This window comes from Erythrolamprus reginae, chromosome 1 (genome assembly GCF_031021105.1).
Source record: "Erythrolamprus reginae isolate rEryReg1 chromosome 1, rEryReg1.hap1, whole genome shotgun sequence".
In the NCBI taxonomy this organism is placed as follows: Eukaryota; Metazoa; Chordata; class Lepidosauria; order Squamata; family Dipsadidae; genus Erythrolamprus; species Erythrolamprus reginae.
In genome coordinates, this window is record NC_091950.1 from 48,846,029 (window position 1) to 48,871,229 (window position 25,201).

Here is a 25,201-nt window from a genome sequence, read left to right on the forward strand (position 1 = left end):
TCATTGGTTTCATTGGCCTTTCCAAGAAATTTAAAGCAACCCCCCCCCCACCTCTCAGGGGGAAAAAAGGGAGGAGGAGGAAGAAAAGGAATCCAAAGCTACATTTAAGGCAAAGCCTCCACTATGTTTTCTCAACTGACAATGTAGGTCAGTTGAAGAGAGGCAGCTGAAAGGAATATTTTGAAAGAGAAGTGAAGAACTGCCCCAAAGCAGAAATAAAAGGCAGAGAAAATCAGAGAGACAGAAGCTTCTCTCCATCTGGAGAAGGAAGGAAGGAGAAATGGAGGGAACCAGGAAGGAAGGAAGGAAGGAAGGAAGGAAGGAAGGAAGGAAGGAAGGAAGGAAGGAAGGAAGGAAGGAGTGGGCAATTAATAATTATAATATAATTATAATTTATAATTATAATATAATTAACTCAGTTCTACCCAATACTATACAGTATTGGGTAGAACTGATTTATTTATATTAATCCGGCCCTCTAAAATCATCCCAATTTCTCATGCGGCCCCATGGCAAAATTAATTGCCCACCCCTGGTCTAGGTAGATGGCTATTGTCAGAAAGATAGGCAGGATGGGATGGGGAATGATCAGGAAGTACCAAAGTTATAGGCTAATCTGTGAAGTCACCTTAGAATTTAAAAGTGAACCAGTTCCATATGGTTGCCAGGAAAATTGCATGGAAGTGTTAGGAGACCTTATCTTTGCCTTTAATGAAACTGATAGGCAGTATACTGTCATTTATTAAATAAATAGTGATGTAATTAGCAACTGGAATTAGTTATCACTGTTTGTGTTTGATAAAAATGCTTTTAAAATAGTATCTTCCTTTAACATTTAATCTTGGGACAATATTCAAGTAGGATTTTTTCATAGTTCCCTGGGTAACTTAAAGGGCTTTTTCATAAGGATAGGATTCACAGAAGTGGTGAAAAAGCCTAGTTATATGATGTTAAGTGTACAGAAGAGATCTTGGCATAGTCCATCAACAGTGGGTGTCAGTTTTTCCTTGCAGGTATACTTGATTCTGTTTATAAGTCTTCCATTCTGATATTTAGTTATGGTGGCCAATTTGGAAGGAAATAATATTCCCTTAATTAGGAAGAACCGGATATGTGCAAAAAAAATGAATTAAAAATACTCCTTTTTGTGATCAAGATGTCACTATTTTGAGAGCATGAAATGAACTGTGTTTATAACTTTGGACCTCTAAAACAAATATGGAATCTTTTATAGTCAAAACAGCCATTTCAAACTCAGTAGAACCTGTTTTTCACTCAGAACAGTATATAAACTGGACACAAAATAGGGGTTTAAATTTTCTAGTATTTCCATTCATATCTGATATAGATTGTTTTTTAAAAAAAAATACTTGCTACTACTAATGGAATAGCATAGTTCAGGACAGTACAACATAGGGCCTGCAAGCTATATGTAGCCTACTGAGTGGCCTTGTGTAATCCCATGTGTTTTATTTTTAAATTAATTAATTCACTTTCTCTACCACCCCAAACTCTGCTAGGTTTCTCAGATGCTCAGGTTATCAGTGCCTTTTGCAGTATCAGGATGGGAGCCATATGGAAATCTCTTGGATAATACTATTGCAAAGAAGATTTGAAAAAAACCATGCTTCTGACACTGTGAGATGTGGTGTTGTTTAACTGAGTGACACTTTGCGCTACAAATAGTTAATCTATTGTTTTATTTTTAAAAGTTGTAAAATATTTTAACCCTTAAAAATGAGATTATTTTATCTTTCTCCTACAACCTTACGAGGTAGTTTATTAAACTTGTGTAAATCATCACTGACAGAGTTCAAACTTTGTATTAAGCTGTCATATATAACTTAGTGGGTTTTGGCTAAATTTGAGTCACTAACTCTTGGAAAGCATGGTTCATGACTTTGTGTTGAGGTGATCTATTAGCAGCCTATTGTAATACTTCAGATGATTAGGTAAATCATGTCTTTCATATTCCATCTCCTCATTATGTGTCTGCTTTTTCCTCACTTTTCCTTTCTGCTATTCCTGCTTCAAATGACAATCTTTCCGTTTAGTCAAGTCAGCTCTTCTCTTACAACCAGATATGCTCTCGTTCACTGCTCAATGTCTTGTATGTACCTAACACAGTGTTTCCCAACCTTGGCAACTTGAAGATATTTGGACTTCAACTCCCAGAATTCCCCAGCCAACGAATGCTGGCTGGGGAATTCTGGGAATTGAAGTCCAAATATCTTCAAGTTGCCACGGTTGGGAAACACTGACCTAAGAGATGCAGGTGAAACTGCTGCCAGAGAATCTGTTCTTGGTGGATCATGAATATTTATCCTTTCTTCTTACACTTTGCCTCAATTATTAGATTGAAAACAGAATCAGTCCCAAGTAAGATTTTGGCTTTCTTTTTGTAAAATAAATGATGATCTGAGGTTGTATTTATCTGCTTTTAAGAAATGCTATGGCCCAGATGATTTTTACTGTGTCTTGTTATATAAAACCATAGAACTCTTAGAGGGTGCACTTTCTTTTTTACATGACTATATATAGGTTATTCAACCCACTATGCTGGAAGGTTTTGTCATATTCAACAAATGTTGGCTGTTGTTATGAAGGAATTGTCATTGCCTCTACTTTCTGCATTTCTTTTTTCTTTGACGTTTTTTGTTTACTATTTCAGTTCTTCCCTGCTTCTCATCGTGGGTATGGTTAAATTCTTGTCTCAATATTCCATCCATCTGATATAATCCACCAAAGTTTATTTAATAATAAATGTCCTTGTATTTAGGTAGGATAGTACAACTGTTTCTTATAAAATGGAACATTCGGACCAGTCTGTCATTATAGAACATAGACTTAATGTGTGATAGCTAGGCTCATTCACACTCATGCTATTGCTAAAGTGTATCTGTTGTTCAGTTATCAATGGATCAGGGTTCTCTATTTCATTGCAATGACTTATTTTAAATCGACTGGCTGCTCATTTAAAAAGAGGACTATTGTGTGAGTTATTGATTACTTGCTACACTTAGTGTCATGGCCAGCTCAGATTCTGAAGATGAAGAGGAGTTACAGGAGGGTCAGCAGCCCGAGGGGATTCAGCTGGAAGAGTCAATCAGGAAAAGCAAGCGTTGCTTAGAAACCAAGAGAGGCAGCTATCCCTGGCCACAGAAGATGAAGGGGTGGAACTAGCATCTTCTCCCAATTTGAAAAGAGGTGGGCTGATCAAAGGCACTCAGGAAGACTGTTGGCCAGAAATAACCTCAGCCCCCTCAATGGAACAAATCCGGATCATGCTACTTGTATATCCATTGGCAGATCCATTGGCAACAATTCTCCATTTACCTCACTACTGTATTCCTGAACTCTTAAGCTCCTTCAGCAGCCACTGTCCTCCTCCTCTTCTTCTTCCTTCTCCTCCCACCCAAATTCCAAGCTTTTATTTCTTTCCTAATGGGTTTGCATGCATTATTTGCTTTTACATTGATTCCTATGGGAAAAATTGCTTCTACTTACAAACTTTTCTACTTAACCTGGTCATGGAATAATTAAGTTCGTAAGTAGAGGTACCACTGTAGTAACCCTGGACCCTCGTGCTATATTTATTTGACCCTCTAGTACCTTATTTACAATTTGAATTATTTCTTCTAATTTAAGCTGATTGAGTTTTTATGGGCTGGGTATTTAGGGCATGAGGTTTTATGATTGTTTGTCTGATACTTTTTGCCATTAAAGATCTGTTTGGAGACCTTTTTAGTAAAAATATAAAATTTACCTGTGTGTCCAATTTTCATGGATGGGACAGGACAGTTAAGAATTGTTCTTGTCTTACTTGGAAACTTCTTACAATTGTTTTTGGGTGCATGTATTTCTGTAGAATATGATTATTAAAAGTGTGGCAAATTTGGAATAAGTTCGCTTTTGGACTTGTCTATTGTGATATAATATGTTTCTTTTATATAAATATATATTAAATGTTCTAAACATGCCTTCAACTTTATTTTGTTTGCGTAATTATTCACTTGTGCTAAATTCTAGTATATTTTTGGATTACTATATTGTGTGAGTCAAACCATTGTCATTTATAAACCATGTTTATTGCTTAATTAGTTTAATTAACAGCACTTGCAAGTTGTAGAATTGATTTCAAAGAGGTAGTTAGCTCCTCCATTTTACGATAAACATCAACAGTAAAGGAACAAGTTGTTAAGAAATATGCTGTAGACCAGGGGAGGTGAAAATGTCTAGGAAAGAAAAATTATAGACAGTTATTTGCTGAATGTGGTATTGCAAACATTGTGTTCACTGCTTTAGGAGAATTCTCCCAGGAATATATTTAAAAGTCCAATTACATTAAGATAAAAGTTAATTGACAGATTTTGGTACTGAAGACAGAATAGAAAAGCCTGAGAGGTTATGGAGCACAAATCTTTATTGATAAATGCAAATCATCTTTAACTGATTGATTGCAGTAATAAACATTTGATTAGATATAAACAATATCAAACTAGTTAATTGCAAATGCAAATTGTATCTGATTGATACAATTAGGTTTATTCATTGCATTAATATACATGCACATTAAAATATTTAATAGGATATGCGAAGTATGAGATAATAGTCGTAATACAGAACATTATACAATGATTCTTTTAAATTCATAGGCCAAATAATTATTTAACTGAAGTATTATTTTTACCTTAGGAGCTTTCTGAAAGCCTTATCTTTCCAAGGCTAATTTTTAATTTCCAAGGCTAATTTTTAATTCCTTGCAGCTAGGCTTGAGGTTCTTCTTTAAGGTTGGCACTTTTGCTTATTTTATTAAGGAGATACATTCTGTATCTCTGAGAATTTTCATTGCCTAATTGCTTCCTAACTTAGCTAACATTTTTATTTGGGCTGAAAAATGTAAGTTGGTTGGACACCTATTTTTTTTAAATTCATTGGTTGTGCTAGGAAGACTAGATAAGATTCTTTGGATTAGAAAAAAAACCAGCTTCCTTCTTCTTGACCATATAATCTGTGATAGAGGTAGCAATTTTTGATGTCTTATTATCAAATCTAAACTAATATACAGATTGATACCAATCCGAAAGTTTACATCATTATGCAATGTACAAACTTTAACTTGAGATTTCCTCTTATTTTCAAACAGCCAAACCATTTACCCAGTTGGTGAAGGAAATGCAACTTCATCGAGATGACTTTGAAATTATAAAAGTCATTGGCAGAGGTGCATTTGGTGAGGTAAGATACCTTTAAAGCTCCCCGATGAGTAAGGAAACATATTGTTGACTGATTTTTCCAAAGGCAGAATTCTTTGTTCTGAACCCACCTTTCTTTTATAATGGAAGCTAGATATTTGAAAACGATCTGTTCATACTTGTGTTGTACATCTTACAATATTATATATAAATCAGATGTATAGGTTGCTGAATACATAACAACCATGCACAGCATATAAATTAAAAACAAATACTATAAATAAAAAGAAAAAAAGGAATAAATTTTATATAGATAAGTGTAGATATAAGGGTTTTTAGTTTGTTTTGAGATTTTTACTAGAGGGAAGAAGGCACTACGGCTATGAAATTAAGATTATAAAATCCAAAGGATTTAGACTTTATACATAGTTTAAGGAATATTAATGATGGACTTAATTAGACATTAATTGAGATTTATCTGGATGACGAAATTAGAAAGAAAGATATAAGGGGTGTGTGATGATAACCAAAATCAAATAGATGGGATTTAAGAATGTATAATTTGATTATACAAGATGTAGTAGTCAAAACTATTATAACAAAAGAGAATGTATATGATTTTTTGCATTATATGATGTGGAAGAAAAAAATAAAAAAATTTACTCTGAAAAAAACAAAAAACAAAAAGAAAGCAGGGATTTAATAGATAGAGCACATTAACAAAACTCTCACAAAAACACATACTTTCTAACAAAGAGCTTAGGAAAACCATGAAGTCTTCTAAGACCTATTTAAAGAATGGCAAGATCAAGATAACTCAGACCTCTGGAGATTACTATTGCGCAGTGGAGATACTGTGACAGAAAAAGCATTCCACTGAAATCCCATCAGATGATACTCTTTTAAAGACAGAATTTGGACATGCCAACTCTTAGTTCTTATTGAATAGGCAGAAAAAGTAGGGAAAAGATGGTCACTCAGATAGCCAGGCCCCATGCCATGAGGGACTTTAAAAGACTTAAATAGCACTCTGAATTGTAGCCAGAGATTAACTGTAAACCAGTGCAGACTACATGCAAAAGTGTTACACAAACATTTCAAGGTGTGCCCATAACTTCATGCATTTATGAACTCTAGGCCAACTATAGTTTTGGGATGGTTTTCAAGTTTGCATGTTGTAATAGTCCACACACAAAAATTAATAAGGTGTGAATGACTGTGAGAAGGGAAAGATCCTGATCCAGAAAAGGGCAAAGGCCTCCTGGCTATAGCTGGAATCTACTCTTCAAGCAGGAATTATGAATCCACTCTAGTTTTCTCTGGGGAAGTTCTACCTCATTTTAGAACTAAATGCAAAAGAATTCATGGTCCCAGACAAAAATACCCAACCACTCAGGATTGAGTTTAAGTTTCTTTCTTCCCATCTAGGCCCCAGCATCCTCAGACTTTGGGATAAGATAGAATCATTTGATCAGATTGGATTCAAGATTTGAGTCAATTTTTTTATCACCAGCATATGGATGATACATGAGCCTGTGTTGATGAATGACATCACCAGTCAGCTTCCTGTAGATATAATGGTGAAAATAGTCAATCTTTTGCCATTCTGTTCCCACTTCTCAATATCCTCAATATCAATAGATTTGACTGCACAGTGAGAACCACTGTAATACTGTGCCTCTATTCCTATTCCTGCGGTCCATCCAGAAGAATACAATGATCAATAGTATCAAAAGCCACTGAGAGATTTGAAAAATTGCACCATTGCTGTCCTGATTTAGGAATAAGTGTGTTTAATGCCATTTCTATACTATGCCCCAAGGCAAAGCTAAAAAGTCCAGGACAAACTTCCCTAAGATTCAATGAAAGTATAAATAGTTGTGCTTAAAAGATATTCTAGTCTCAGGACAAAGGTAACCTAATTATTTTCTCTGTTGTTAGTAGGACCAGTCACTATTATTAAATCTTCTATCAAGGCGCACTATTCTTACTAAACATGTCAGTATGTTATTGAGTTGATTTTGATTATCCCTGAGATACATTTACATAATAGAAACTATATACAATGACTTTCATTGAGATAATTTTTTTTCCAGTTGTTCAAACCAAAACTTAAGTATAGGGGTTCATGAAAACTTTCCCCTATGTCAACTGTAATAAAAACGAGGGAACCCAATTCTTATTGCAGCCATTCTCTCTAGGAAACAAATCATGTCATTTTGAAAGCATCCAAGATTCTTAATGGTGGATACAAGTAGTGTTCACTTACAAACCCAATTTGGCACAGAATCTGGGTTGTTAAGTGAAGGGTCATTAAGAGTGTACCATACCACTGCTTCTCTACCTTCCAGATTTACAGCAGCTGTTGTAGGTTTTGCTGTTTGTCTCTGGTGGGTGTCTTTGTTTCCCCTTGATATACTTTGTTTTCTTTAAATTTTTTATCTGTAACATGAAATGAATAAATATTACTAGAGTGTCATGGAGTTATTTTTACTTTTTAAATTGTAGGTTGCAGTTGTAAAATTGAAGTGCACAGAGCGCATTTATGCAATGAAAATCCTAAATAAATGGGAAATGCTTAAAAGGGCAGAGGTAAGTTTGATATTTTCAATTCAGATTTCTTTACAAATGGCACTAAAGAACATCACGTTCGTTCGTTCGTTCGTTCGTTCGTTCATTCATTTATTTATTTAGACTTCTATGCCGCCCAATACCTTGGTACTCAGGGTGGCTTACAACAAAATAAAATATAATACAATATAATAACAACAGTAAGAAGTCAGATAAATACCAAATTATAAAAACCCCATTATAAAACTCATTATACAATCTTATCAAATGACACACACACCAGTCGACATATTTTGGCTGTGACAGATGTTGATATTCACAGCCCCCAGGCCTCCTGGCAAAGCCATGTCTTTGCAGCTTTCTGGAAGGCCCGTAGGGTGGGAGCAGTGCAAACATTGGGGGGGGGGGGAGTTGGTTCCATAGAGCTAGGGCAGGTATAAAGAATGCCTTCTCCTGCGAACTGCAGAAGATCAACCCTCTGGGATCTTATTGGTCTCTGGGAGGTATGTGGCAGGAGATGGTTCTGTAATCATTAAACAGTTACTACTTAAACATTAAGCATATAGGAATTTTCTTTCCCTGAAGGTTTTTTTGTATTAAATATCATATTTATTGATTTCTCTATAACTATATTTATTAGTCTGTCTGGCCCAGTTTCCTTTTCATATAGCATGATTTTCATTTACTATGAAAACCGAGTTAATTAATGGATGGAAGCTTAGGCTTTGGTTACATTTAAAGTCAGGATTTCAAGGAAGACTCATGCTTCATTTTAATAAAGAAGTAAATTTTGCAAAAATCAATTAAGCATTGTTGATTATTAAATAAATATATTTTACATATTTATGTGTTAAAATAAAAATATTTAATATAATATGCATTATATCATACATAAAGCAAGAATTCATTAGCTAATATTTTTAAGTATGAAGATTTATACAATTGTTTTTCCTTCAAATTGTGCTTGATTCTCAGAGACTGCCTTGACTAGTCCCTGAAGTTTTCTTGGCATGTTTTTTCAGTTGTTTGCTTCCCAGTGCTAGGGCTGAGATAAATTCAGTAACCCAAAGCCACCCAGCTGATTTTGTCCCTAAGGTACTGCTAGAATACACAGCCACCGGGTTTCTAGTCTGGTACTTTAACAAGTTCACTCGACTGATGTATGAAAATATAGCCAAATTCAGTAAGAATACTCAAATTGTAAAGGGATTTTTGGTAAAGATATACAAAATATTTCAAATCCAATTGATTGAAATCTGAAATCTGAAAAACATCCCACTTAAATGTGAAAGCCGTTATAAACTCAAAATGGGCAATTTCAATGACTTTGGCAATGGGTAAGTGTGAAAAGGTCTTAAAAGGCTTGAAACAGCCCATTTCATGTTCCTAACAGCAGTTTCTCAAATTAGGATATTTTCAGTTTAGTATTCAATTTCCATAGCTTCAGATATTTTTTGTATAGTGCTAGTTTTTGAACAGGAAGTTGCATTTGTAGTTGAGTGTCTACTTTTCAGTCTAATAGGAATGTTTTATTCTTGGATCTTGAAGTCTGTCAATGTATTATCCTCCTATTACAGTGTTATCTATCAAGTTCAAAATTTTCAGTTTTTTAAAAAATACTAGATGTTAACAGAAATCTGTCTCTCTTACTGACTTCTTAGGAATTGGGTGAGATCAACAGTGGATAGTCTAAGGGTAAAATTTTGGGGGTTAGGTGATAATACTACAGAGTCAGGTAGTGAGTTCTATGCATTAACTACTCAGTTGCTAAAGTCATATTTCCTACAGTCTAGTTTGGAGTGGTTTACTTTGAGTTTGTGTCTGTTGTGTGCCCGTGCATTGTTGTGGAAACTGAAATAGTCGTTGACAGGAAGGACGTTGTAGCAGATGATTTTATGGGCTATGCTTAGGTTGTGTTTAAGGCGACGTACTTCTAAGCTTAGGATTTCAAGTCTGGTTGCATAGGGTATTCTGTTGCGAGTGGAGGAGTGGAGGACTCTTCTCGTAAAGTATCTCTGGATGTTTTCTAATGTATTTATGTCCGAAATGTGGTGTGGGTTCAAGAGAGATGAGCTGTATTCGAGGATTGGTCTGGCGAAAGTTTTGTATGCTCTGATTAGTAGTGCGATTTACCAGAGAAGCTGTGTAGGATTAGGTTAATAACTCTTGAAGCCTTTTTGGTGATGTTGTTGCAGTAGGCTTTGGTCTTCAGGTCATTTGATAGGAGTATTCAAAGGTCTTTTACGGAGTGAGGATTGTCTGTAAGGTCTTGTGTGTTTAGCTTGTATTTGGTGTTCTAAGATTTTTGCCAATGTGTAGGACAGAGCATATTTAGGGTTGAGATTTGGAATTCCCTACCACATTTGTATAGGCACAGGATTATATACATTAGGGATAATAAATCTCTCTAAATATTTTGAAGACGATGCTGAATCAGTGCAGATTACCATATTTTTCAGAGTATAAGATGCACTTTTTCAGAGTATAAGATGCACTTTCAGCCTCCTTAAAAGAGGCTGAAAATTTGGGTGCATCTTATACTCCAAATGTAGCTTATACAAGCTTTTTTCCAGCCCTAATGAGGTGCTAAGAGTGAAGCAATCTTCCTTGTTTTGCCTGCTTTTTTCATTGTTTTTCTCAGCTGTGTTTTAGAAGCTGTTTTTTATCCCACTCAAAGGTAGCAAACTAATGTGCTGAAGCTAACCAGACTAAGGATACTAGTCAGATGAATACCTGATAGGCAGAATTTCTTTTTTCCTATTTTCCCTCTCCAAAAACTAAGATGCATCTTATACTCAGGTGTTTCTTATAATCCGAAAAATACGGTAGTTCCCAGTATGTTTGTGTTGGAAAAGTCCTGCTGTTCAGCATTCTATATTATGAAAAGCTTTGCAAATATTTTAAGGGAAGGTCCACTTATGGTGAATTGCTGGGTATATTCCCAAAATTATAAAATATAGGTAAATGATTCTGAGCCAGACTTTTTAAAAAATCATAACCTTTTCCACCAGAATAAAACATTATGTCATAAGGAGATTGATTTTTGTAGTCCTAATTCATAGCAGATTTAGAAATTTCCATAATGCTACCTAAGGTAGTTCAAATTATTAACTACAATTAGTAGTTCATAATTATGTAATTATACTTATTTTGGGATATAATGTCACAATGAAAGGAGAACAAGTGGATAATAAAACTATTAGGCAAACATAAGAAATTGGGTAGTTCATGCATGAAAGCAAGGGAAAAAGTAAATTGACCATGTATTTCTGCACTAATTGAACTTAGTGAAGCATATTTTTGAGTGATGCATAGAAATGTTCTGTTTTATGACCCTGAAATAATTATAACAGGAGGCAAGTGATGGATTGTTTAAGATTCTTCCACTTTTTACGTTGTTCTAGTTTCTATTAAAATGGTTGCAACGTTCTAAGTTATTCTAATTAATATAAACATATTCACAATGTTCTTGATAAATTTTTCAAGATACTTTTCTAATTGAAATAATATCTGGCCACTTAATATTATAGAATAAAAACAGATGATTATTCTCCAGGCCCTTAACAAACTTTATTGATTTATTCTCTAAATACAGTGATCCCCCGATCATTGCGAGGGTTCCGTTCCAGGACCCCTAGCAATGATCGGGTTTTCGCGAAGTAGCGCTGCGGAAGTAAAAACACCATCTGCGCATGCAGGTGGCCGGGCGAAGGGCGGGCGAGCGGCGAACGGCGGGCGAGCCGGGCGAACGGCGGGCGAGCGGGTGCTGGGGGGGCTTCTCGCCCTCCCGCCAGCAAGAGGAGACCCAGGGAAGCCGCCCAGCAGCTGTTCTGCCCGGCGCCATCTACGCATGCGTGCCCATAGAAAAAAGGGCGCGCATGCGCAGATGGTGTTTTTACTTCCGGGTTGCAAAATCGCCATATAGCCCTTTCGCAATGATCGGGGTCGCAATACCCGGGGGATCACTGTAATATAATGGTGAGGTATTATTTTATATCAAAATAAACAGTGTAAAATAAGAAAGAAATCCTGCTAAAGTAAATAGTAGATAACAGTTTCATAGATGTAATAGAATGAACTACCAATGTACCACCAAAGAGAGGCAATTTAAAAGTTTAATATAAGATAGATGAATCCTCTTTGCCTCTCTGATATTATCAGTTGCTATCTTTAGTATTGTCTGTTTTAAATCAGTTTGAATTTATTATTTTTGTGGAAAATAGTCTACTGGACTATTTAAAATAGACTATTTATTTGACTTTTAAAAAATCAATTTGAACAAATTAAAAAGCTTTTGAAGCAAAATGCAATTAGAAAATATCTTGCCACATCAGAGACTATTTTGTGGCTGTTCTTATGACTGATGTAATTCTTAAATTTATCTTTCCAATGTTTAAATGCAATTAATGATAATGGATGAATTTGGAAGTGTTAAAAGATGTTTGAATAAACGTGGAATTTTGTGGTTCAGACTAAGTAGGAGATAGGAGTAAGAGACCCATGCTCCGGATCAAGGAATTCAGATACAAAATTAGATGGAAATTTGTTCCATGATCTATGTTTAAAAATCTCAATTTTACTCTTTGTTTCTAGATACTAATATGGATTTTACATTCTTTATAACATAAAGCCTTCAGCCAGGATGTTCATTAAAACAGAAGGAAGTACCTTTTCTGAAGTCATAATCATCTTTCCCCCTCTGTTTCCCTTGGAAGTAGTCATGGTCCTTAAATACCTAAGACATATATGATTAGTGGGGGGGGGGTCACTGTTACCTCTAAGCTGCGCAGGCACGCGCCCGCACAACCATTAGGAACCCCTTGCCCAGAAACTTTTGAAGTGGCACAAAGCCACGCAGTCCTGGATCGCTCGCTTCTTCTTGCCTAAGATCGCTAAGATGAGCAGTGCCCCGCGCCGGCCAGCAAAGCTGGCTGCCCAGGAAAGCGGCGCGTTTGTAAAGCGTGCATTTAAAAAGTGCATCACTTTCCCAGGCAGCCGGCTTTGCTGGCCGGAGAAGCGAGCGATCTGGGACTGCGTGGCTTTGCGCCACAACAACAACAGCGGCATGGCGGCCTTCAAGCACGGCCCTTCATAGCGCCCCACCACCCGTTCCTGCAAGTAGAGGTTGGGCGTGCTACTGGGAAGTGGAGGCGGTGCAGGGCCGGGGATGCCGGGGAGGGCGAAGGGGTGGATGTGGCTGCTGCCTCTTAGTTGGAGAGCCGGACGAGGGCAGAGGCGACAGCGGAGTCCAGTGCTGGGGCCATGCAGGGCCGCTCATCCGGGGGCCGCGGACTGGCAAGCCGGCCTGTGCTCTCTCTCCACTCTCTCTCTTTCTCTCTCTGTTGCCGGCGTAGTATACGAGAGAGAAAGAGAGAGAGAGAAAAAAAGGAGGGGAGAGAGAAAGAAAGCAATAGGGAGAGAGAGAGAAAGTGAGAGAAAGAAAGCAATAGTTCCGAGTTCACGGAGAGGGGCGGCATACAAACCTAAATAATAAATAAATAAATAAATAGAGAGAGAGTGTGTGAGAGAAAGAAAGCATGAGAGAGAAAAGGAGAGGAAGAGAGAGAGAGAGAAGAAAGGAGGAGAGAAAGAGAGAACAAGAGAGAAAGAGTGAGAAAAAGAGAGAAAGAGTGAGAAAGAGAGAGAGCAAGAGGGGGAGAGAGAGAGAAAGAAAGAGAAAGAAAGAGAGTGAGTGAGAGAGAAAGAAAACAAGAGAGAGAGAGAGAAGGAGAGGAAGGGAGAGAGAGAGAGAAAGAAATGAAAGCAAAAAGGGGAGAAAAAAGAGAAATGAGAAATATTTATTTATTTATTTTTGTTTTTACTTCTCTGCCGCTCAGTCACTAAGGGACTGTCGCTCAGACACTATACTTTTATGCCCACACCGGGAAAAAATTAGAGGGAACATTGGTGGGAGTGGGTAGAGGGAGAAATAGGCTCAGAGATATGCAAGGAATTCAGCTCCCACTTCTGTTGTGTATACTACAGTTTGGGGATTTTTCAGATTCTGATTCAGAAAGTGGTTATGAATTAGTGCTAAGGCCTGATTTAGAGGCAGAAGAAGAAGTAGACCAACCACAGGGCATTTCTATGGGATCAGATTCAAGTGAAGGAGAAGCAGATGCTAGATGGATAAATCCTTATTTCAGACGCTTGCAGAGGTGAAGAGAGCAAGTGTCAGGGAAGAAATATTAAGGAGAGGAATGGGTTAATTAATTAAGTAATTAAATCATCACGTCCAGCTGTCAGAGGATGAGAGAGTTGAGTCGTCAATCTGCATTTAGAAAAATGGAGGTTTCTTTCAAGCAGCTCTGAATGTAAGCATGCCTTGTGTGCTTTTAATTGCAGTTTTTATGACTATGGGCTAACTCTGACTAGCCATAAATCTTAGAATGACTTGTGGAATGTGTTAATGATTTTGATGTTGCCTTGAATACCGAAGTTTAAGATAAGAGATTAGCGCTCCCTGCAATGATTCAGTGTGGAACAAAGGAAAGAAAAATAAAGATGGTGTGGTGTTTTACAAAAATATGCATTTAGAATTCCTTTATTTCAATTACCAGTGGCCTTAGACGGAGATCAGAACAACTTCTAGGAAACATTATTGCATAAATTGGGCAGGTTTGTATTGCCCATTCTCTAATCTTATAGTGCTTTTACATCCCTCTCTAAGTGATTTACATAGTCAGAATATTTCCCTCAACAATTTGGGTCTTCACTTTACCCACTTTGAAAGGCTGAAGGCTGAGTCAACCTTGAGCTGTTGAGATTTGAACTGCTGAACTGCAGCTAGCAATCTGCTGAAGCAGCCTGCAGTACTAAATAAAACTAAAATGTTATCTCAAGAATCAAATGCTATCATGCCTTTTACATTTGATTTTTAACTTACATTTAATTAGCTATGAAAAGTTTTATGCTTTGGTTTAGATACTGAATTATTGTAGAGGTGGTATATTTATGAATATTATAATCTTATATTATATAAATATTAATACAATATTTGCCTATTAAAGTCTATTAAAGTCAAGAGATTAGTTAAACAACTTTTTCTCCCCTTTTTACTCTCTTATATTTAGACTGCTTGTTTCCGAGAAGAAAGAGATGTTTTGGTGAATGGAGACTGTCAGTGGATTACAACATTGCACTACGCTTTTCAGGATGAAAACTATTTGGTATGTGTGTACAATAAGCCTATAAAGAAGTAGCTCATAATCTGGTTTCTCATTTCAAAATATCATTCTCCTTCTAAGGAGAAGGGCGGCATAAAAATCGAATAAATAAATAAATAAATGTATCTGAAAGAAAAATTTCTCCTTTCCCTCCCCTCCAGTGAAGGGAAAGGGATTTTCATAGAATCATAGACCTGGAAGGGTCCATAAGGGGTCTTCTAATCTAACTTCCTGCCCAAGTTCTTATACCTTTTAGTTAAATGGTTGTCTAACGTTTTCTTGAAAACCTCAGTCATGGAGTAACCACAATTCTGGGAAGCAAGCTGTTCTATTGATAATAATTCTCACTGTCAGGAAATTCCTTCTTATTTCCAGATTGGATCTCTCTCTGATGTGCTTCCACTCGTTGCTTCTTATCCTAGAATAAATCAATATTCTTTCTCCTGTGACAGCCCTTCAATTATTGGAAGATTGCTATGATGTCTTTCCTGAGCCTTCTCTCTGTTAGGCTAAACCTTTCTGTTCCCTTAGTTGCTCATTGTACGATTTAGCCTCCAGGCCCCTTATCATCTTTGTTGCCTTTCTCTGCACTCTTCCTTGGGCCCAATATTTTTTTTGTATTGTGACCAGAACTGGATGCAATATTTGAAATGTCGCCTCAGTAGTGCAGTGAGGAATGGCTTTATCCCTTCCTGTGATCTTGATGCTATCCCTCTGTGGACAGCAGCCTAGGATTGTGTTGGCTTTTTTGGGAGTTGCAGCGCCCTGCTTAAGCAGTGATTTACCAGGACACCTAAATCCCTGTCACAGGGATACTGTTGACTTGGTTTTCCCTGCCTAAGTGCAACACCTTACTTTTCTCACTACTGAACTGCATCTTGTTGGATAGGGGCCAATGCTCAAGTCTGTCAAGATAATTCTGAATCTTGAGTCTATCTTCCAAATTAGCAATTGCCCTCAGCTTGGTGTGATCTAGATCAGTGCCAAAAGGAGTCATTTCAGTGGGAGTCAGAGAAGTCACTGTTATAGCTCATTTTTCTCCTTGCCACTCAAAACCTAAAAATTTCTCCCTCACTTTATATTCCGTTTACATGGAGTAAGCTAGGCTAAACAGAACATCCACAGCATAGCGCATTTGCTACAAATAAACATGTAGAAATTTATGGTAGCTGAGTCCACATTTCTGCAATCTCTCACTGCAGTGAGTGTGTGCATATTTGTATGTAATATGACTAGTTTGTGTGTCTCTATTTGTATATGCAAATATGTGCTTAATTAAATTTACAGATGGGATACCTGATTTTACAGGCAATTTTTATTTGCAGTCATTAATTTAATTTAATATTTAATATTTGTCCTGGCTATATTCTTTCTTGGAATGGGCCTCTGGATTTGGTTCTTTTTTGAAATATAGTAAGGAGTAAACATTTTTATGAAATAATTTGAAATAGAAATTGGCAATCACAGCTGAAAAGTACATAAAATTTGGATGTTTAGTCTAAAATCTAGAATCATCTTCCTTTTTGGTCAATATATAACTGTTTATATTCTTATTTTAAAAGATAAAAAAATTCCAAAACAATTTATTTACAAATGACTCTATTTTCCATTTCTAGTTTGCTATTAAGTATAATGAGCTAGAGTTAATTGCTTAGATAAATTGTTCAGTTGAACACTTATCATCTAGTTACTTACCTTGGCACAATATTGTTAATGTGTCATTTTAAACACAAAATCTCAAGACTGCTGTTAAAATCCAGAAGTGGCCAAACCGGTTTGTGGGCCAACTGTGGCTTCTGTAATGTTCATTTTCAGCTCTGAAGCACTTGCGGACAATAAAAACCGGAATAGTATTGAAAAGAAACCACCTTTACAGTACAATCCTATGCATGTTTACTCAGAAATAAATCTTGCTGATTTCAATGAGTTACTACCAGGTAAGTGTGCATAGGATTACATCCCTGGTATAAATGTTTGGAGGTTCCTAAAAGGTTTGCATCCAATAAGAAGTAAATAGATATCTTCTCAAAACAACAGAAGATAGGGAAAATTCAAATAGTTACTTGGGATATTCTGATTGCTTTGTGTCTTTGAGAATGGTTGTTAAGGAAAGGAGTGCCAAAGGAAGAATTTCAAGTGCATGAAATAGAGGCAGCTCTTAAGAACCTTGACAAAAGTACAAATGACTGAGAGCTAGAGCTCCCTTCTTTGTTCATTGTATTTCTCCATCGTAGTGAGTGGAGCCAGCATTCAGGATGGGTTGTCTTCGTCCACTCAAAATTAGGACCAAGTCTCTCTTTTTTTTGGTCAGGATTCACCCTGCTAAGACCCAGCATTGTCTTGGGTCCTCAGCAGGACGGAGGTGGCAAAAAATTGCTCCCATCCTGGTTGGATTTTCTTGGTTAAAAGTGTGAGGAAATCTGTCTTTTGAGTTTGAGGCATGTCGACTGTCATCCAGAGAGCCCAAAGATTTGGCAGAGCTTTAGCTCTGGCTGCTTTAGCGGGCGGGGTCATGCATTGTGGCATAGACTTTTGAGGGACCTTTGCCCGGTCTGCCATGGGAGTTTCGTGCTCCCACACACAAGAGTAAAGGGGCCCTGGGCTCTGCTTAAATTGCAGCAGTGACCAACTCCTGATCCATCCAGCAGAGCTGTTTGCATATTGGGCCAGTGCGGAGGGCAGTTTTTAATTCCTGCACCTGATAGTCGCAAGAACCTTGCGCTTGAGTGACATGGTCACAAGGGCTCACCATCCTCCAGCTGCTTCCCCACCCGCTACACCAAGGGAGAATCAGGCCTGTCAGGGAGCCTCCTCATTGCTGGAGCCTCAAGCTCACATGTCTCCTGTGAAGGCTAAGAAAAAGGCAGCTTGCAGTTACACCTGCCTTTTATTCCCAAAATAAGCTCTTCTTTCCATCAAGCACAGAAACTTATTTTGCCTAATTTCTGCCCAGCTCTGGCCCACCCGTCAGAAAAGCTTTTCCACTCACTGGATATTCAGAGAGCTTTCTGGATATACATAGGCAGGACTCATCTCTTCCGCAAGACAGAGGCTCTTCTGGTAGCTTTCCATCTGCAGTCTCTGGGTCTTGTGTGTCCTCTACGACCATTGGCCGATGGATTCATGGCACTATCGCAAAAGCATAGGAGCTCTCATCCCTACCTCGACCTATAGACATCACAGTGTACTTGATGCACAGTGCTGCCACTTCCATGGCCTGGGCCACTCAGGCATCCTTGGAGGAAGTGTGTCTGGTGGCCACCTTGGCATTGCCCTCTTAATTTATATGTCATTACAAGGTTGACACCTACATGTTGGCAGACACAGCCTTTGGCCCCGAAGGGTTTTGCAGAGGGTGTCGAGGAGGTCTCCTAAACGGACTGTGCCCACCTGGGGGGGGGGATTTTTGGCTTTGGTATGTCCCATCCTGAATGCTTGCTCCACCCATGATGGAGAAGGGGCATTGGTCTTACCTAATACACCTCTTCTCATAGGATGGAGCCAACATTCAGTCCCGCCCATGGACAGTCAGTTCTGGCTGACTCCTTATGTGGATTATGCTTTGGACTGTGTATTTGGACAGCTGGCAGTTGTAGGTCAGATGGGAACCTACAATTAGTTGACTGTTGCCTGAGTTTTGCCACATCAGGTATAGTCTTTGGAGTCGTCAAAGCTGGGTCTTAGCAGGGCGCATCCTGACAAAAAAAGACAAACTCAGTCCTCATTCTGAGTGGATGAGAACAACCCATCCTGAATGCTGGCTCCACCCTCTGAGAAGAGGAGTAAGACCAAAACCCCTTTTCATATCATATTAATTCACCCATTTATTATCACTGGGCTACTTTGCAATCTGGTTAGGTAGAAGCCGTAACAATTTATAATTTGTCAAAATTACACATTATAATATTGCTTAATAGTCTTTAAAAAGTTCACTAGAGCACATTTAGGTCATAAAGTATACTTCTCCCCTGGTTTCCTTGCTGATATATGAAGCCATTTTTGATAATGTTTTACTTTTTGTATTAATTTAAGATGTGGGCAGGAATTAAGATTTTTCTGAAATAATAATTAATAATAATAATGATAATGATAATAATGATAGTAATAATTTATTAGATTTGTATGCCGCCCCTCTCCGAGGACTCAGGGTGGCATACAAATATTTTACTCTGTTATTACTCTTATGGTAAAAAGTTTGAAAAGATAGGAAAACTAGTATATTTAAATGAAAATGACTAATTAACAAGCAATTAGTATATGTAGCTTTGGCTAATCTATATTTTCCAGCAAATAACTCTTGTCATTTCATTTCTCCAGGAAATACACTGAACTACTAAATTGCTGTTGTTATTTAGATTTAGTATAGCTGCCCTTTTCTGGAGTTTAGTAGAATATCTGGTATATGCCTAAGAATCTTTTATCATAGTAAAATGCAGTTATGCATTTTTGACTATAACTGATCATTGCAGTGAACCCAATTATTTTATGTACATGAACAATTTCTTGCAACAATTGAAGCAGTGCATTTTGGTTTTGTAAGCAATCCTTTGTCCAGATAATGACAAGCCTTATCATAGTTCTTAACCTCAGCATGGTTACTGGATCATGTACTCAATAGTATTTTAGCATACTAAACCATACATTTCATTGGTTTTACAAATGACTTTTGAATTATTTACCCCCCAGCAAAGAAGAAAGGAAAAACATTATGATCATTTTTTTCATTCCCATTTTTGTTTTAAATTGTTTCTATGAGAATTACTAAGTTTGAAGTTACATTTTAAAAATTAATTATATTAATTAATTACATATACTAGTATATATGCATTGATGCATATATACTAGTATATGTATATGAAATAATAGGGGAAGGGGATAGAATATGTCTAGCATAATGATTGTCTGGGAAATAGTTTAAGTTATTTTAAATTCCCATGTTTACTTGGGCAATTTAAAGTATTAGTTAAGAGGGAGCAGTTAAACCACTCATTTTGACTCCAGCTTCCACAATCGTATATTAAAGTTGTAGTCCAGTGAACATTTCATGTAATCACTTATGATATAATTCTGCAGTGATTCTTACCAGTAAGTGTTCTTCTTTTTTAGTATTTAGTAATGGACTACTATGTGGGTGGTGATTTGTTGACATTACTTAGCAAGTTTGAAGACAAGCTTCCGGAAGATATGGCCAGGTTCTACATTGGTGAAATGGTTCTTGCAATTCATTCCATTCATCAGTTGCATTATGTGCACAGGTAAGATTTCTTATTATGGTATATAAATACAGGTAGTCCTTGACCACAATTTAGCCCAAAATTTCGATAGCTAGGTGAGACACTTAACAGACTTTTGGCCAATTTTGTGACCTTTCTTTCTGTTAAGGAACCATTACAGTTGTTGATTTAGTAATGTGGTTGTTAAATGAATTTGGCTTTCCTGTTGACTTTACCGTATTTTCCGGCGTATAAGACGACTGGGTGTATAAGATGACCCCCTAACTTTTCCAGTTAAAATATAGAATTTGAGATATACTCGCCGTATAAGACTACGCAGCCTGGTGCCAGCTTTCTCTTTCTCTTTCCACATAGCCATACTGATGACTAACTAATTGCACTGATTTTCCCATACATTGAGTGAATTCAGACAACACTCTTGTGAGCTGCTCAGTCTTCAGAAAGGGGTGGCATACAAATCTAATAAATAAATAAATCTAATAAATAAATAAATTGTGCCACAAATTAGCCAAATAGGCTTTTGTGTAACCCCACCCCTATCAAAGTTTACACTCTCCTGCTTTTATTTCTTGCATAAATGAGAACCAGCACTAAGCATAATTAAAAAGTAGCGGTCTTTAAATCTACTGATCAGATGTTGTTTGTTTACAAGAAGTTTAATAAATAGAAATCCTGCAGGTGCAATTTTCTAATGAGTAGTTCTTTTGTTTGCATTCCCTAATTGTAAACTTTAGGCTCACTTTTGACTCATCCATGAATGAAAACTAGTGAATAAGTTGCAGCGGGTTTCTTCTAGGGAGCAGGGAAAAGTTGGTACCTGAATACAAATTTTTGTACACGTTTTGACAAATAAATGAATGAATGAATGAAATAAATGAATAGCACGTGTTTTGCAGCTCTGAGTGGTACAAGGCGGAGCTTTGGGTACAGAGTCGGTGAAAAACTACTAAATCCCGGGTCCGTACAGCCCAGCCTTAAAAAAAAAGATCCCCTCGCTGTCTTAACCCTTTCGACTTCGGTTCAGATGTTGCACCAGGAAAAGGCGCTTTCACAAGCGAGATCAATCACCAGCAGGCTCGACGGGTGAAAGCGCAATGCGGCAGGAACTGTGGGGGGTAGCCGGCGTATGCTCCGGCTAACGAGCCCTTGCCGCAGCTATCCGCCGCTTCTTTCTTCTCCGCCTCGCCTCCACTACTCCCGCCGCCACCTTTGCTCTCCCCGCCGGGCAAGAGGCAAAGGCGGCGGCGGGAGTAGCGGAGGCGAGGCGAAGAAGAAAGAAGCGGCGGATAGCTGCGGCAAGGGCTCGTTACGCCGGCTACCCCCCGCAGTTCCTGCCGCCGGGCGTGGAGCTCAACCCCAGCAAAGCCGGCGGCGGGAGCGGCGGCAAAGCGGCGGTGTCCAGCCCTCTAGCCGGCGCCTCGCCAGCTATCCGGAATCAGTATCCGGCGTATAAGACGACCCCCCACTTTGGAAAAGATTTTCAGGGGTTAAAAAGTCGTCTTATACGCCAGAAAATACGGTACTTCTTAGAAGGTCACAAGTTGTGATTACATAATCTCAGAGTACTGCAACCATCATAAATATGAATCAGTTGCCAAGCGTCCAAATTTTGATCATGTGACCATGGCAATGTTGCAACAGTGTTAAGTGTGAAAAACAGGCATGTGTCATTCTTTTCAGAGCCATTCAACGGTCACTAAATGAAGGGTTTTAAGTCATGGACTACCTATATTAAGCTAATTAAATATAAAACAAAGTTATAGATTTTGAAAAATACAAAAACAAATAGCATGTAAACATAAGATGTTGTTATGAAGTCTGTTGTATTAAAATAATGTTCCTATTTATAATTCCAGATTGTGGCCATGCCCATTTTAAAATATTGTAAGCTATTAGAGGATTGGACAGGTTTTCTCTTCATTTCCCTTCCCTTCATTAAGGCATATAGTCAGTATGCTGATTTCTGCCACCTATAATCAAATAGACTTTTAAATTTACAGAATGTATATTTCCACCACTTTAAATTTTGGTTGGTTCAATTTAAATTTCAGATTGAAGGTTATTATATATAAATGGGTTTTAGTTTTTAAGTTTTTCTCAATATTTAAAAATTTCACAAATCTACTTAAATATTGAAAAGAAGGAAAAGAAGAGGCAAAATTTGGCTGAATCCCGGGTTCGGTTCGGGAGGTTCCTGGGAAGCCCCCCAGGCCGGCTGCGACCTTTTAAAACACCCGCGCCGCTTCGCAGCTGTCTCGCGGCTTTAGCGTTCGGCTTCGGGAGACAGCTACGAAGCGGCGCGGGTGTTTTAAAAGGTCGCAGCCGGCCTGGGGGGCTTGCCAACACCCCCCTGAACCCCGAACCCGGAAGTTCGGCAAAAGTTCGGGGGGGTGCTGGCAAGCCCCCCCAGGCCGGCTGCGACCTTTTAAAACACCCGCGCCGCTTCGCAGCTGTCTCCTGAAGCCGAACGCGGAAGTTCGGCTTTGCCGTTCGGCTTCAGGAGACAGCTGCGAAGCGGCGCAGCTCTTTTAAAAGGTCGCAGCCGGCCTGGGGGGCTTGCCAGCACCCCCCCGAACCCCAAACCCGGGTTCGGGGGGGTGCTGGCAAGCCCCCCAGGCCGGCTGCAACCTTTTAAAACACCCGCGCCGCTTTGTAGCTGTCTCCTGAAGCCGAACGCTAAAGCCGAACTTCCGCGTTCGGCTTCGGGAGACAGCTACGAAGCGGCGCGGGTGTTTTAAAAGGTCGCAGCCGGCCTGGGGGGCTTGCCAGCACCCCCCGAACCCCAAACCCGGGTTCGGGGGGTGTGCTGGCAAGCCCTCCAGGCCGGCTGCGACCTTTTAAAAGAGCCGCGCCGCTTCGCAGCTGTCTCCTGAAGCCGAACGGCAAAGCCAAACTTCCGCGTTCGGCTTCAGGAGACAGCTGCGAAGCGGCGCGGGTGTTTTAAAAGGTCGCAGCCGGCCTGGGGGGCTTGCCAGCACCCCCCCGAACCCGGGTTCGGGGGGGTGCTGGGAAGCCCCCCAGGCCGGCTGTCACCTTTTAAAACAGCCGGAAAGCTGTTTTTTTGCGGGGGGTTTTTTGGTTGCACGGATTAATTGACTTTACATTGTTTCCTATGGGAAACAATGTTTCGTCTTACGAACTTTTCGTCTTACAAACCTCCTCCTTGCACCAATTAAGTTCGTATCATGAGGTATTACTGTATTGATATCAACAAAATTTTCATGTATTGGATAGGTAGGTAGGTAGGTAGGTAGGTAGGTAGGTAGGTAGGTAGGTAGGTAGGTAGGTAGATAGATAGATAGATAGATAGATAGATAGATAGATAGATAGATAGATAGATAGAATAAATAAGAATTTTGTCCAACAGTTTTATATGTGTACTTTTGAGCACTCTAAATAAATAGGTGGATTTCTATTTCATAAATAAGAGCCGGGGTGGCACAGCAGGTAGAGTGCTGTACTGCAGGCCACTGAAACTGACTGTAGATCTGTAGGTCGGTGGTTCAAATCTTATCACTGGCTCAAAGTTGACTCAGCCATCCATCCTTCCGAGGTGGGTAAAATGAGGATCCGGATTGTGGGGGCAATATGCTGCCTCTGTTAAAAAGTGCTGTTGGTAACATGTTGTAAGCCACCCGGAGTCTAAGGAGAAGGGCGGCATAAAAATTGAGTAAGTAAGTAAGTAAGTAAGTAAGTAAGTAAGTAAGTAAGTAACAAATGCGTGTAGGTGTAAAATCTACATGAAGGAAACGTCCTCATTTGTTTATGAGATTACATCTAGAATGTTATGCTGTATTTATGAGGAATAAAGGAAATATCTTGTTCTTGAATTTAAGAGTACTCCTTCATTTTGACCTTTTTACTGTTGTAATCTTGAACAAAGTCTGTACATGTTTATAACATTAAGACAGCACCAAAATAAACTTGTCTCACATTGAAATTTTCTTAAGGTGAGGTGACATTAGTTACGGGATTAGGAAGCTCAATCACTCCACAGGTTCCTTTCTTTTAGGTATTGTCAATATGTAGCCCAGGGTGTTATGCTTTCTGTGAAGTAGCCCTATTTGTTTGGAGCAGTTTACTAACTCCACCCTATTGTATTTTAGGAGAGCTGTTAAAACTTGTTTTTTAAAGAAGCACTGGGTGGGAATCTTGTATAAATTGTATTTGGTTGTTTCTTGTCTGCAGTGACATTAATTTCTTCTTAATGACTTAGTATTTTGAACTGTAGTTTATTAATTTAGTATACAATTTAGGACAGTATAGAAGCCTGGAACTTCTATGCCTCTCTTAGGGTTGAAAATGGGCTGGATAACTTTGGGCCAGTTATTCTCTTTCAGCTCAGCCCACTTCACAGGGTGTTGTTATGGGGGAAAATAGGAGGCAAATATATTCTCTTGAATTGATCAAACTATATTTTTTTTTAAAAGGTGGGAGCATTGTTGTTATTGTTATTAAATTCTTTTCATATAAAAAGATAATGTAAGCCACTCATCCCATAGCCTGTGAGTCCTACTAAATAAAACACTATATCTATACTATTTTATATAATAGACATTGCCACAAATCCTGAGATAACCTTTTTGTAGTTAAGTCAGTTCCAGGTCTGGCAAAGGAATTAAACAATAATAACATGGAGTTGCTGTGGGAACTTCTCAAGCCAATTAATCTATGCTGGCATATGTTAAATATGCAGTCCTCTGTATCATGGCATGAAGTTAAACCCGAGGAATAATTAAGTCAGAAGCAAGCTGAGTTGATTGCAAAAGATTTGCTTTAAAGTACATAATGTTATAAGTTCAGAATATCAAAAAGAGAATATTCATTTCTGAGATAGTTGAAACTTCTGGGTTGTTGGAGGGATTGAGTCACTAGTTAGTGGACAACATATAAAATATATCTTGGAAGAATTGGACTTGTGGATTATAGTGCAGAACAGCATCCCTTACAAATAAAATCCATATTCTGTTACTCCTATTTTGTATCCTTCATAGAGCACAATTTAATGCTACAATATACAGTATGTAAAACTATC

At 38.4% G+C, this 25,201-nt stretch overlaps 1 protein-coding gene across 5 annotated transcripts in view; it reads left to right on the forward strand.

Moving 5' to 3' along the window:
• Positions 1 to 25,201, forward strand: part of CDC42BPB (CDC42 binding protein kinase beta) — a 115,336-nt gene that overhangs the window by 24,279 nt on the left and 65,856 nt on the right. For 4 of the 5 annotated variants that reach the window (XM_070751794.1, XM_070751767.1, XM_070751774.1 and 1 more), the window contains exons 2-5: positions 5,147 to 5,238; positions 7,704 to 7,787; positions 14,840 to 14,935; positions 20,039 to 20,187. In XM_070751794.1, the coding sequence (XP_070607895.1) occupies positions 5,147 to 5,238; positions 7,704 to 7,787; positions 14,840 to 14,935; positions 20,039 to 20,187 (421 nt within the window). Of the gene's footprint in view, positions 1 to 5,146; positions 5,239 to 7,703; positions 7,788 to 14,839; positions 14,936 to 16,783; positions 16,870 to 20,038; positions 20,188 to 25,201 lie in introns of those variants that run through there. The other variant, XM_070751787.1, reaches the window with a different exon arrangement.